This window comes from Ochotona princeps, chromosome 11 (genome assembly GCF_030435755.1).
Source record: "Ochotona princeps isolate mOchPri1 chromosome 11, mOchPri1.hap1, whole genome shotgun sequence".
Classification (NCBI taxonomy): domain Eukaryota; kingdom Metazoa; phylum Chordata; class Mammalia; order Lagomorpha; family Ochotonidae; genus Ochotona; species Ochotona princeps.
Window position 1 is genome coordinate 25,304,743 of NC_080842.1, and position 12,133 is coordinate 25,316,875.

At 41.5% G+C, this 12,133-nt stretch overlaps 1 protein-coding gene across 2 annotated transcripts in view; it reads right to left on the reverse strand.

Annotated features, from left to right (window-relative positions):
- Positions 1–10,735, reverse strand: part of TRAPPC11 (trafficking protein particle complex subunit 11) — a 39,822-nt gene extending 29,087 nt beyond the window's left edge. Inside the window, exons 1-6 of one of the 2 annotated variants that reach the window (XM_058669948.1) lie at positions 10,490–10,735; positions 7,478–7,647; positions 6,873–6,943; positions 5,667–5,781; positions 2,783–2,882; positions 2,026–2,099 (exon numbers count right to left, since the gene is read on the reverse strand). In XM_058669948.1, coding sequence (XP_058525931.1) covers positions 2,026–2,099; positions 2,783–2,882; positions 5,667–5,781; positions 6,873–6,943; positions 7,478–7,647; positions 10,490–10,693 — 734 coding nt within the window. In that variant the 5' untranslated portion in view covers positions 10,694–10,735. Of the gene's footprint in view, positions 1–2,025; positions 2,100–2,782; positions 2,883–5,666; positions 5,782–6,872; positions 6,944–7,477; positions 7,651–10,489 lie in introns of both variants that reach the window. The other variant, XM_058669947.1, reaches the window with a different exon arrangement.
- Between the last annotated feature and the right edge of the window lie 1,398 nt (positions 10,736–12,133).

Sequence of the window (12,133 nt, forward strand, 5' to 3'; positions counted from 1 at the left end):
CAGAAATTAATTTTAAGAAAAGATCCCTAAGAATAAAAAGTTATTTTAAAGGACAAAGACAAGATTAACACTGCTTAACATCCAAGATTTCAATGTGACATATAAATGCCAATCTCCAATTTTCTAAAAAAATAATCTAGCGATAAGGAACAGAATGGGCAGCAGTCAATGACTTTCCACAAAGACCATGACTCCAGCGTGCGTGCAGTTCTTTGTCAATCACTTATAGCAGATAAGGTAGAAACTGAAAAAAAATTGGATAACTGCCAATTGCATTGAAAAATTAACATTCAGTTAAAAAACAGAAGCTTTCTTTTTTTAAAAGTACCATTACAAGTTAATCAAAAAATAAACAAAACAGAAATTGCATTAGCAAAGATACTGTCAAAACAGAGCATCCGTGGCCATTTTGTCCATTTGAGGATTGAACCAGCAGAAGGAAGATCCCGTTCTTTCTCTCCTTGTCTCTATAAAATCTACCTTTTCAAATAAAATAAAATAAATCTTTACCAAAAAAAAAGAGCATCTATCAACAACTTTTTGGCCCCAAGTGCCTCCACGGGCCAAGTGGCTATGCCTGGTCTCATGCAAAGCTGGAGAGAAGAGACAAGTCTTCAGTGTGGCAGGTGCTGAAGGAGACGGGTGACAGAGGAAGGTTTGGTAGGAACTGGGCCCTCCCCAGGAACAAAAGGGAAAAAGTCTCAAAACAGGCTCCTCTTTAAGGAAAAAAAATTTTTTTTCCAAACAAATTTATTCCTTACCAGAATTGCTTTTATTTTTAAATTTGAAATTCCAGGTTTCTAACATCATGAATAAAAATGAACCACACTGAAGCCACCTATAATTGTGTGAAGTCATCGAGACTGAGAGAACAATTCACTGCTTAGCACCTCAACAACAGAAAAGTCCGGGCCCGGCAGCGTGGCCTAGTGGCTAAAGTCCTCGCCTTGAAAGCCCCGGGATCCCATATGGGCGCCGGTTCTAATCCCGGCAGCTCCACTTCCCATCCAGCTTCCTGCTTGTGGCCTGGGAAAGCAGTCAAGGATGGCCCAAAGCTTTGGGACCCTGCACCCGCGTGGGAGACCTGGAAGAGGTTCCTGGATTCTTCGGATTGACGCATACCAGCCTGTTGCGGCTCACTTGGGGAGTGAATCATTGGATGGAAGATCTTCCTCTCTGTCTCTCCTGCTCTCTGTATATCTGGCTTTCCAATAACAATAAAATTTTTGGAAAAAAAAAAAAAAAGCAGAAAAGTCCTACAGTATACCTGTAGATAACAAAATTGTTCTCTTTTACCTCTATTTTTCTCTCTCGCTTTGGTTTTAAGTTAAATAGCTGGGTGCTTTTATTTATTTTTTTTCATTCTTTGTCACACTGCCATTGTTAGTCTTCAAAATTTGAGTTTAAAGCTACAAGGAGATCATGTCTTTTCAAATGAGCATAGTGCAAAGGAATAAAATGCTTAACCACTGCCAACACATCTACAACTGGACAATGATGCCACTGAGGAGGCCTTACAAACTCAAAACATTAAAGCTTTATTCAAAAAGAAAAAACAACAAATAACAAAAAAAGCAAAAAAATAAAGCTTTATTCAATTAGACTGAATAAATGTACAATAAATTTTAAAAAGTTCATAGCATGACTCAGATAATGTACAATTTATATTAAACTAGATATTAGTCTCATAACAGAAGAGTTTTTAGTTTATATACAAAAAACCAGCAGAGATGAGGAAAATTTTTACATATGTATATATTTTGTATTTGTTTAGATCATGAAAATTAAGTTAGTAAGATCAATGATTTATGACACTATAAAATTTACTTTCAATAATAAAATGATAATTTTTTTAATCCCAAAATACTATGCTCCATTAATTTCTGGACAAACTAAGTATTAACATCTGAAACTTAACGACATAATCATCTTAAAATTAATTCAATTTTGACTGAAATCCTGACATTCCCATTAACACTACTGCTGACATTAAAGAAGTTTATTTTGCTACTGTTACAAACTTACTTCAGAGCATTTTGTGTATCTTGTTTCAATTCACTGAAGAAAGCTATTTTGAACTGATGTCTAACAAATAAAAGCTGAAAAAAATAGAAAAAAATCATTGTTGTACACATTTTCTTGAGATGAAAATCATGTGTCTTCAGGAGAGACATAAAAGCATGAATGAAAATACTCAAAATTAAAGGTTAAAAATTATACTGATAATTGGGGCAGGCATGTGGCCCATTCTTCAAATGCCCATGTGCCCTGTTAGTGTTTGAATTCGAATTCCACCTCCACTCCAACTGCAGCTTCTGTTAACGCACACCCTGGCAGGCAGCAGCTCAAGTAGTTGGGTCTCTTCCACCAATATGGGGAGACTGAGATTGAGCTGGCCTAATCCTGGCTTTTGTGGGCATTGGAGAGATGAACCAGCAAATGAGAACTCTCTGTCTCTCAAAAGAAAAAAAAAAGATTAAAAAATTCTAATAAGGATATAATTAGGAAGGCTACACAAATCTATCTTTAGGAATTTTAAGGGGGTCCTAAGAGACCATCTACATCCCATTTCCGAGTCCCTGGGTTCAAGGTCAAAGGTCAAGCACTGCCTGTAATTCCAGTCTCCTGTTGCTGTGCAAGCACTGCTGGGAAGCCCAGATCTAGTTTCCACTCCTGGCTTTAACCTGACCCAGGCCCAACTGTGGCAGGCATCTGGGGAGGGAACCTCTCTGTCTCTTTCTCACTTTTAAAATATAAATAAACAAAACAAAACAACACGTACCTGGTGTGTTGTTTTATTCAGAAATTCTTTATGAGATTTCACTCTTCTGATTTCAGTATAGTAGTAAGTCTGTGCATGTTCATAAAAGGCATTTTCTAATCTGCAAACAAAAACATCATCCTAACAGTAGTCTATTTTTTCAGCCAAATTGCTTGTGAGACCTGAGAGTAAAATTCTGACAGATAATGTCTCTTTTATCTCATGATTAAGATAAAAAGAAAAGCAAATTATAATTATTCCAGGTAGAAAGTCTAAAACCAAGACTACCCAAAAGCCATTTAAAACTATTCATAAGGGCTCGGCAGCGTGGCCTAGTGGCTAAGGTCCTCGCCTTGATCCCATATGGCCGCTGGTTCTAATCCCGGCAGCTCCACTTCCTCTCTATCTCTCCTCCTCTCAGTATATCTGACTTTGTAATAAAAATAAAATAAATCTTTAAAAAAAAAAAAACTATTCATAAAACGCAACTGATAAAAATAACCTTCGCTTACTCATCAGAACTAGGTGACCTCTACCATTTGATAATTTTATAAGTCTGAAAAAAAAAATTCAATACTCACTTAGATTTCACCATTTTGTGATTTTTAACATTTAGGATTTAATAGGATACAAAAATAAGCAGGTAAAGAATTAAAAATGAAAACTGACAAATCAGGTGGAAATATCATATATATGATTTAAATCTGGTCTCTAAAAATTCTAAGTTTGAGTTACACAGCAACAAATAAAATGGACACACAATTCCAACCATCTGCTGTAGTGAGAACAAGTCAGGAGGGTGTGCCTCTGCTAGGCACGCCAGCATCCCTAGGAACACCACCAGTTCCAGTCCTGGCTGCTCTGCTTCTGCTGCAGCTCCCTGCTAACGCCTGCAGCAAAGCCGAAGACGGTACAGGTGCTTGGGTCCCTAAACCCATGAGGGAGAACCCAGACTGAGTGCCACTCCCTTGGTTTCAGCTTGGCCAGAGTCTGAGCCCTTTCAGGCCATCTGAGGAAGTAAACCAGCAAATATTCTCTCTCTCTCCTCTCTGTAACTAGGCCTTTAAAATAAATGAAATAAATCTTAAATAAATAAATAAATAAATAAAATGAAAGCAACTTTCCTTTGAATTTTGAAAACTACATAACGAGCAAAAATGTTAATACAACTTGAAGAACAAAAGAAATAACTCCCTGTTTTTGAAAGGAAAGGAAAACTCAAATTCTGCTTCAGTGCTGTACCATTCATCAAAACGCTTGCAGCAGACTGAATTCATTCCAGAAAAGCAAGGATGAGAGAGCCAAAAGCTAAGCGTATGGATCTGTATGCTGCATAATTGTTTTGGATTTTTAATAGAGTTCAAACTCATTGACACTCTCTGTTTAAAACAGTTTTAAACCAGTTTCAAAAATTGTTTCTGGGCCTGGTACAATGGTTCAAGGGACTAAATACTTGCCTTACCAGTCCCAGGATCCCAAGTGAGTGTCAATTCATCTCCTGGCTGCTCCACTTCCCATCCAACTCCCTGCTTGTGACCTGAGAAAGCAGTGGAGCACCTATGTGAGAGACCTGGAAGAAACTCCTGGCTTTGGATTGGCACACCTCTGGCCATTGTGGCCACTTGGGGAGTGAACCAGCAAATGGAAGTTCTTTCTCTCTGTCTCTCCTTCTCTCTATAAATCTGCCTTTCCAGTAAAAAAAAAAAAAATTAAATTTAAAAAAAGAAGTTGCATCTTGCCTCTTGTGTATGCATGGCAGCACTAAATGTGAAAGCTGAGGGGGAAGGACACTAACAATAAAAGTTAGGGTTATAACCCTAACAGCACCCACATTTTGCAGCAGTAAACTCTTTGTTGAGTGGCGTGCTGCAGTCACGGATATCCCAGCCTATGCTTACTAGATGCCAGTACAGCAGTGCCCTCAGTCATGGCCACTAGGAATGCCTTTGTGCATTACTGGATGTTCCCTGGAGGGTAACACTGCCCTGGGTAAGACTCACTCAGTTAAGGCAGAAATGGAGGTCATGGCATTTGAAAGAGGCTTTATGTCAACCGAACCTCAAAAGTTGAGTAAGAAAAAGCCCAGATAAGGGGAGCTGGAAGGCACAAGCTGGTGTGAAAACACACCGCAACAAATAGCACTGTCCACAGAGGGGCACTGCAGGGTCAAGTGAAAGGCTGAATGGTCAAAGCCTGGAAGGGTAGCCAGAGGCCAGCCGGGAGGCTGGGAGGGCCCTTCCAGGAACAGGCTGCAGCCTGGGAGAGCACCAGTTACCTACACAATCATCTCTGAGTTTTGCATCTACAGATTCAGCCTAGTTTGGGTAAAAATGTTTGGAACCAGAAAAGCTGTCAGTACTGAACATGTACAGACGCAAGGACATTTCAAGATCACAGAAAATGCCTGTGGGGGTGAGTCCAATGTGTGATGGCTCAACTGGCTAATCCTCCCACTGCAAGCTTTGAGATCCGGTGTGGGCTCCAGTTCGTGTCCTGGCTGCTCCACTTCCCATCCACCTCCCTTCTTGGCCTGGGAAAGCAGCAGAGGTGGCCCAAAGCCTTGGAACCCTATACCTGCATGGGAAACCTGGAAAAAGCTCCTGGTTCCTGGCTTCAGACTGGCTCAGTTCTGGCAAATGCAGCCACTTGGGGAGTTACCCAGCAGACAGAAAATCTTTTTCTCTGTCTCTCCTTCTCTCTGTATATCTGTTTTTTCAATAAAAAGTAAAATAAAAATTTTAAAGGACATTTATCTATTATCCATTATAACATTTGAATTTTTCTCATTAACATGTTTTGCCTTCTTTAAAAAAAAGAGTCAAAAAAAAATACAGGAATCTAAGATTGTCCATTTCTCACTTGCTAATGAACAACCTACAAGCAACTGGAGCCAACCTTTGCTTACCTTATAATATAACCCACCAGGTGGTCAGTGTGGGGGAGGACAAACAGAGACTTCCCTGAGAGTTCACAGGCATTGCACAAAGCCGCAGCCCTTTCGGAGGCAATGACATCTTCTCCTGTGGATGAGCCCCAGGAAGACAAGGAGAGAAGTAAGTCATGCGTTTTTTGACGTCACTATTTTCCCAAATCTGGAATTAGGAATAAAACCTGAAGCCTCTTTTCATCACACCAGAATGACTCTCTGGCTCTCTGGGAGCACTGTGGGGTTCCTAACAGCTATCCTGTACAGATGTGTCAGGAATACCTTCTTGTTGGCCAACTAATGCCAACAGCCACCCCAGGCAACTATTCCAAAAAAACTGTAAGTGAACCTGTGATCAGTGACTCACAAATGTTTTCCAAAACCATTTGCGATAATGCAAGTTTCAACCCAGAACCAAAAAAAATATATTTTGGCTTACCAAAAAAAAAAAAATAGTAATAAAATCAGCAAAGGCAGAAGAAAAAAGCATTTGAAAGAAAGCATTTTCCCAAAGAAAATGATCAATCTTACAGTGTTCTTCCCAGCACAACAAAGGTCATTTCACATAGGTCTCAGGTAAGAAACTAACATTCTTGTTTCAAAAATCACATAAATGGGGCTGGTACTATGGCATAGCAGGTAGAGCTGTCTTCTATAATGCTGACATCCACACAGACACTGGTTCCAAGTCTTGTCTGCTCCACTTCTGATCCAGCTCCCTGTTAATGTGCCTGGGAAAGCAGCGGAAAACGGCCCAAGTCCATGGGGCTCCTGCACCTATGTAAAAGACCCAGACGAAGCTCCTGGCTTCATCTGGGGAGTGAACCAGTGTGTGGAAGATCCCTTTCCTCTCCCACTCTGTCTAGGCCTTTCTCTGAAACTCTGCATTTCAAACAGATAAAAAATTTTTTTAAAAAAAGTGAGCAAGTGAATGAACTGTTTTATCAGTGGATATATGTTTACATGGGGAGCTAAGTGGATCGGAGGAATGGGACATGAGAAGATCAGTAGCCATGAAAGTAATATTTTTATAATGGGCATGTATCTGTGCATTATTGGTATTTTAGTGGCTCAAATGACCAGATCCATAACTGAATGCATAAAAGATTTAAACATTAAAAAAAAGAAACCAACTCCTAGTAATAAGCCAGGTATAAAGCAATTAATAAACTAATCGTATGGTACCTGGGGGCAAAGGAGTTTTCTTCTGAATCAGAACTACTGCAACTTTTGTGTTTCTTCCTTGTAAACTTTGCCTACAATGAAAAAATAAAATTAGCTGGAAAATTGTCTTAACTAGATGTATTCAAGGTTTTACATAAAACATGAGCTTGATAATTCAGCTGAAGACATTTCAGATAAAAACACAGAGAAATCAACTTCTTACACATAAAAATTATGCATGTCACAATGTTTTAGATATTAAAGTGTATTTTTACATCAAGCTGCCAAATCATTACAAAATAAACTGAAATAGTGATGACACAAAATTCTTTTATGGGACAAAGAGGTAAATTGACACAAGTCCAAAAAAGATCTAAAAAGCAAAAACAAAGTTGGAAATGCAAACGATATTTGTCTTCCAAATGTCTTCACATATCCTGGCATTACATATAGCTCATGTTTGTATTACATGATACGAGCTGAACAGGTTTTCCTGGTCAGCAACAATCCCCGAGCTGGCCACGGCAAGTCTAGGCAGCACACACTCCGCTGGCTTGAACACAGGCTGGAAAATGAGAGACGAGCACAGCTAACCCAGGAAGCCTAGTCCACAGAGCCCATCGTACCTGACGATTTCCACTCTGGTCGCACACTCCGACTGCTTCTCCTTCCACTGTGGTTCATCCCAGTCCAGTTCATAGAACACAACCACCAGGGCAGGCACCAGATTCAGATGCTTATTCATCCAGCCAGTCTTCAAGATCCCTTTAGGAATGTACCACTCATACGAAGTTCTCTGCTAGCAGTGGCACAAGTGAGAGTGAAAGCAGCAGAAGCCGTCTGTTACCGAGTGCCAGGCACTTAACTTCATGAACATACACACCACCCATTTTCAAAAGGAGGAAATTCAGTGTTGCAGAGATGAAATAAAAAGGCTTGCCAAGCACTTGAAATACAATCTTAATTCTTTCTTTTTTTAAAAAGATCTATTTACTTTTTTAATTGCCGCGTCAGGTATACATAGAGGAGGACAGACAGAGAAGATCATCTATCCAATGATTCACTCCCCAAGGGATCGCAATGGCTGGAGCTGCACAGATCCGAAGCCAGGAGCCAGGAGCTTCTTTTGGGTCTCCCACATGGGTGCAAGGTCCCAAGGCTTTGGGCCATCCTCGACTGTTTCTCCAGGCCATAAGCAGGGAGTTGGATGAGAAGTGGAGCTGCCGGGATTAGAAACAGTGCCCATATGGGATCCTGGTGCATTCAAGGCAAGGACTTTAGCCACTAGGCCACTGTGCCTGGCCCTAGAATCTTAATTTTTCAGAACCACTGTATTTCCCCATTTGAAGAATTATAAAAACCAAAGAATTTCTCCCAAATATTAAGGCTCTCAAAAATCTTGTGAAAAAGCACCCATTTGTTTCTAGGCAAATTCTATTTGGGTCCCTGCCTCCCAGATGGGGTGACGAGGATGGAGTTCCTAGCTTCTAACTTTAGTCTGTGCCAGCTCTGGCTGTTGTAGCCTTTTGAGACGTGAACTAGAGAACAGACAGTATCTCTGTCTCCCTCTCTGGCTGTCTGTAACTCTGCTATTAAATAAAAAAGGGGGATGGTGCTGTGGCTCTAAATAAAAAAAGAGGGGGGTAGTGTTATGGTATAGAAGGCTGAGCCTCTGCCTGGGGGCCCAATATCCCATATCAGTGTTGGTTCAAGTCCTTGCTGCTTCATTTCTGATCCAGCTCCCTGCTTATGGTCTGGGAAAGCAGTACAGGACAGCTTAAGTGCTTGGGACTTTGCACTCATGTGGGAGACACGGAAGAAACTCCTGGTTCCCTGCTTTGGGTGGCTTCAGCTCTGGCAGTTACAGCCATTGCGGGAGTGAATCAGCAGGTGAAAGACCTCTCTCTTTCTCTAACTCTTTCTCTCTGTAACTCTGCCTTTCAAATAACAATGAAGCAAATCTTGAAAAGAAAAGAAAGAGAAGGCCCTGGAGTGTGAGGGCGCTGGCACTTGCACAGTAACCATGTGAGCTAACAGTTTCTAGGACTGGATCAGTCAGACTGTGTCTCCAGGCTGTGGTTCTCAAACACCTATGCACAATCATGACCTGATGGCCAAATTCTGGTTTGCATCCTCTCCTCCCAGAGCTTTCCTCAGGAGACCTGACTTCCACATCTTTAACAAACAGTCAAGATCACAGTTACACACTTAAGGTTCAGAGAAGATTCTATCAGACACATTGTTCCAGGGCAAAAATCCAAAACGGTCATTTTACATGGAGGGGTTTAAACTTGATCAATTCATCTTGTTACCATTCAAATCAACTTCATAAGTTTATAATTACAATTCAGTCATTATACATAAATCATTTAAAATAGGAAATACCACATGGTAGCCACCATATGGGTATTAGCTGCTATTATTAGCACTACCATCATTACAATTATTGTTCTCCTTTTTTTCTTAAAGATTTATTCATTTTTGTTGGAAAGGCATATTTAGAGAGAGAGAAAAGGAGATACAGAAAGATCTTTCATCCGTTGGCTCACTCCCCAAGTGGCCACAATGGCCAGAGCTGAGCCTATCCGAAGCCAGCCAGGAGCTTCTTCTGGGTCCCCCACAAGGGTGCAGGGTCCCAAGGTTTTGGGCTATCCTCTACTGTTTTCCCAGGTTACAAGTGGGGAGCTAGAAGGGAAGCAGAGCAGCTGGTACACAAACTGGTATCCATACAGCATCCTGGGTATACAAGGTGAGGATTTAGCCACTGAGCCATCATGCCGGGCTCTACATTTATTTTTTTTTTTAAAGGTAATCTGGAGTCTCTGCTATATTGGTCTTCATAAGAATCAGGTTTGAACTTAATGCCATTTCTCATTCACTCTTGAGTGAACTACTCTAGTTCATGCATTACTTCCAAAGGACATCAAGCAAATCTGATTAAAATCACCAACTTTTGCATGATTCCAGGTACCTAATGTATGACACAAAGTATAAAGACTATAGATTCTATACTGATACTGGTAACAGGGAATGGGGAATGTGAGACATTCCTTTTTGACTTTGTAGAAATACAGGGGAAAGCAATCGCTTCTCAGTCTTTTGGCTAAGATCAAGTGTGAGAGGAAAGCAAGACTCATAGAATGAAAATCTGTTGAAAGTATTCCTCTGGTGATGGGACCAGCAAGGTGGCATAGCAGGTTAAGCTGTTTTCTGTCCCATATGGGTGCCAGCTGGAGTCCCAGCAGCTCCACTTCTGATCCAGCTCCCTGTTGATGTACCTGGGAGAGCCGTTGAAGATAGCCCAACTGCTTGGCCTCCTACCATGTAAGAGACCCAGAAGAAGCCCCTGGCTCTTGGCTCCAACCTGGCCATGGCATCCACTGGGGGAATGAATCAGCAAATGTAAGATTTCTGTGTTGCTCTTTCTCTCTCTCTGCAATTCTGCCTTCCAAATAAACAGATGCATAATATATTTTTTTAAATTGTTACTAAACATACATGACCCTAAGATTTTCTTTTTATACCACTGTAACCACTGTCTTGGTAAACTTGGGTTTCCCAGCACAGACAACAGTTACAAAAATGGCAGACTCACACATTAGAGAGAGAGGGAACCCATGCAATCATAATGCCATTACCTTGGGTCTACACTTGGGATACTCATGGTCACCTGGGAGCACCTTGAAAGAAATTGGCACTCGGTCCGCTCTCCGATTGGCACAGAAGGCATCCCAGACCGCCCGATGCACAGCATTATACACGACATCCAAGCCTGTCAGAGTCACAAAAGCCATAGGCCGGCAACATAGTTCTACAGGGAAGTCCCACTGTGTGGGGCTCATGGTGAAGCGCTCATGAAACAGCTGAAACACAAATGTCAACACAGTCATAAGATTCTTTCAAACCCATCTTCCTAATATGTGAACTCAACTCTTTTTTTTTAGCACTCAGTGCTGGGTTTATTTGCAAGATGTCACATAAGTAACATTTTCCCGTTTCTCACTGAAACTTCATTTCTTAAAAATTACAAAAAGTCAATAAAGTCTTGAGTATGTATATCTACATGCTGGAAATATCGGGGGGGAAGCAGAAAGGACATATAAAACTTTAAATCAATGCATGCAAGAAGAATATATTGCTGCAGAAATAATGTTCAACTCTTTACCAGTTCCACTAGAAAGAAGAAGGTGGAATTCATTTTAATAGTATACTCTGTGTGCCCTGGGGCCTGTCATATCATCAATAACATAAAAGTTGTCAATGTGCTGCACTAAATCTTCACGTTCTGGAATGTACTTTTGCTCACAGAACATCTCAATCTGGACTATTTTAGATGCCCAAAAGCCATTCCAAACTGGCAAATCTGTCCCAAAATTACTACACAAAAACTGTTACTGGAAGCTTTGCCTCATTCAACTTTAAAAGCTCTGGCACTTAAAAGTCCATGCAAAGCTGGAAACAGGAAGGTAAAAACCAGAGGTCCACTGAAGGTATCCCTGTGACAAGCTGGGAAAAGGAAACTTCCAAATCTCCAATGGGAAGCTATAAACCCAACTATGATGGGGAGGTGCAGAAGAGAGCATTCTGGGTGGAGACGTGGAGTGGAAGTCAGCGTGGAAGATGGAGACCCGAGTGACAAGGAGAATAATTATAATAAGGCTACCATAATTACCTGGAGGGGCGGGGTGGAGGACTAGTTTACTAACAATGAGATTCAGAGATGGAGGTTGGGGGATCCCCAGAGCCTATGAAACTGAGGCACATAATGCAATGTAATTAATAAAATGTATATATATTAACAAAAGAATTTCAAAAAAAGAGAGATTCAGAGATGTCCAGCTGCACAAGGATCAAACGAGGAGTTGCTTGATTATTTAAAAAATAAAATAAAATAAAAGGGCTGATGTTGGGGTGGCGGAGCAGGGTAAGTTTCTACCCCTATGGTTGCAGCATTCTGCCCCGGGTTAGCGTCTGTGAGGGAAGGTGGGAACGGCGTAGAGACCAGAATAGAGACGAAGTGTCTCTCAGCCCGCCCCAACGTCCGAGGCGCAGGTGCTGCCTTAGACAAATAGGTGTCTTTGGGAAGGGGCTGGAAGAGAAATCCCCGGAAGGCAACCCTCTACCCACAGGAAAACACAAGGCCCTAAAACCAGCCCTGATAGGAGCCAGCTCTTCCTACGGGGCCAGACTCACCCAGGCCGCGAGCCCCAAGGCCCCGCTGCAGCCGTGGCCGATCGCCGCCAGGCAAGGCAAGCAGGGCTGTCACAGAACGTGGGGACCCG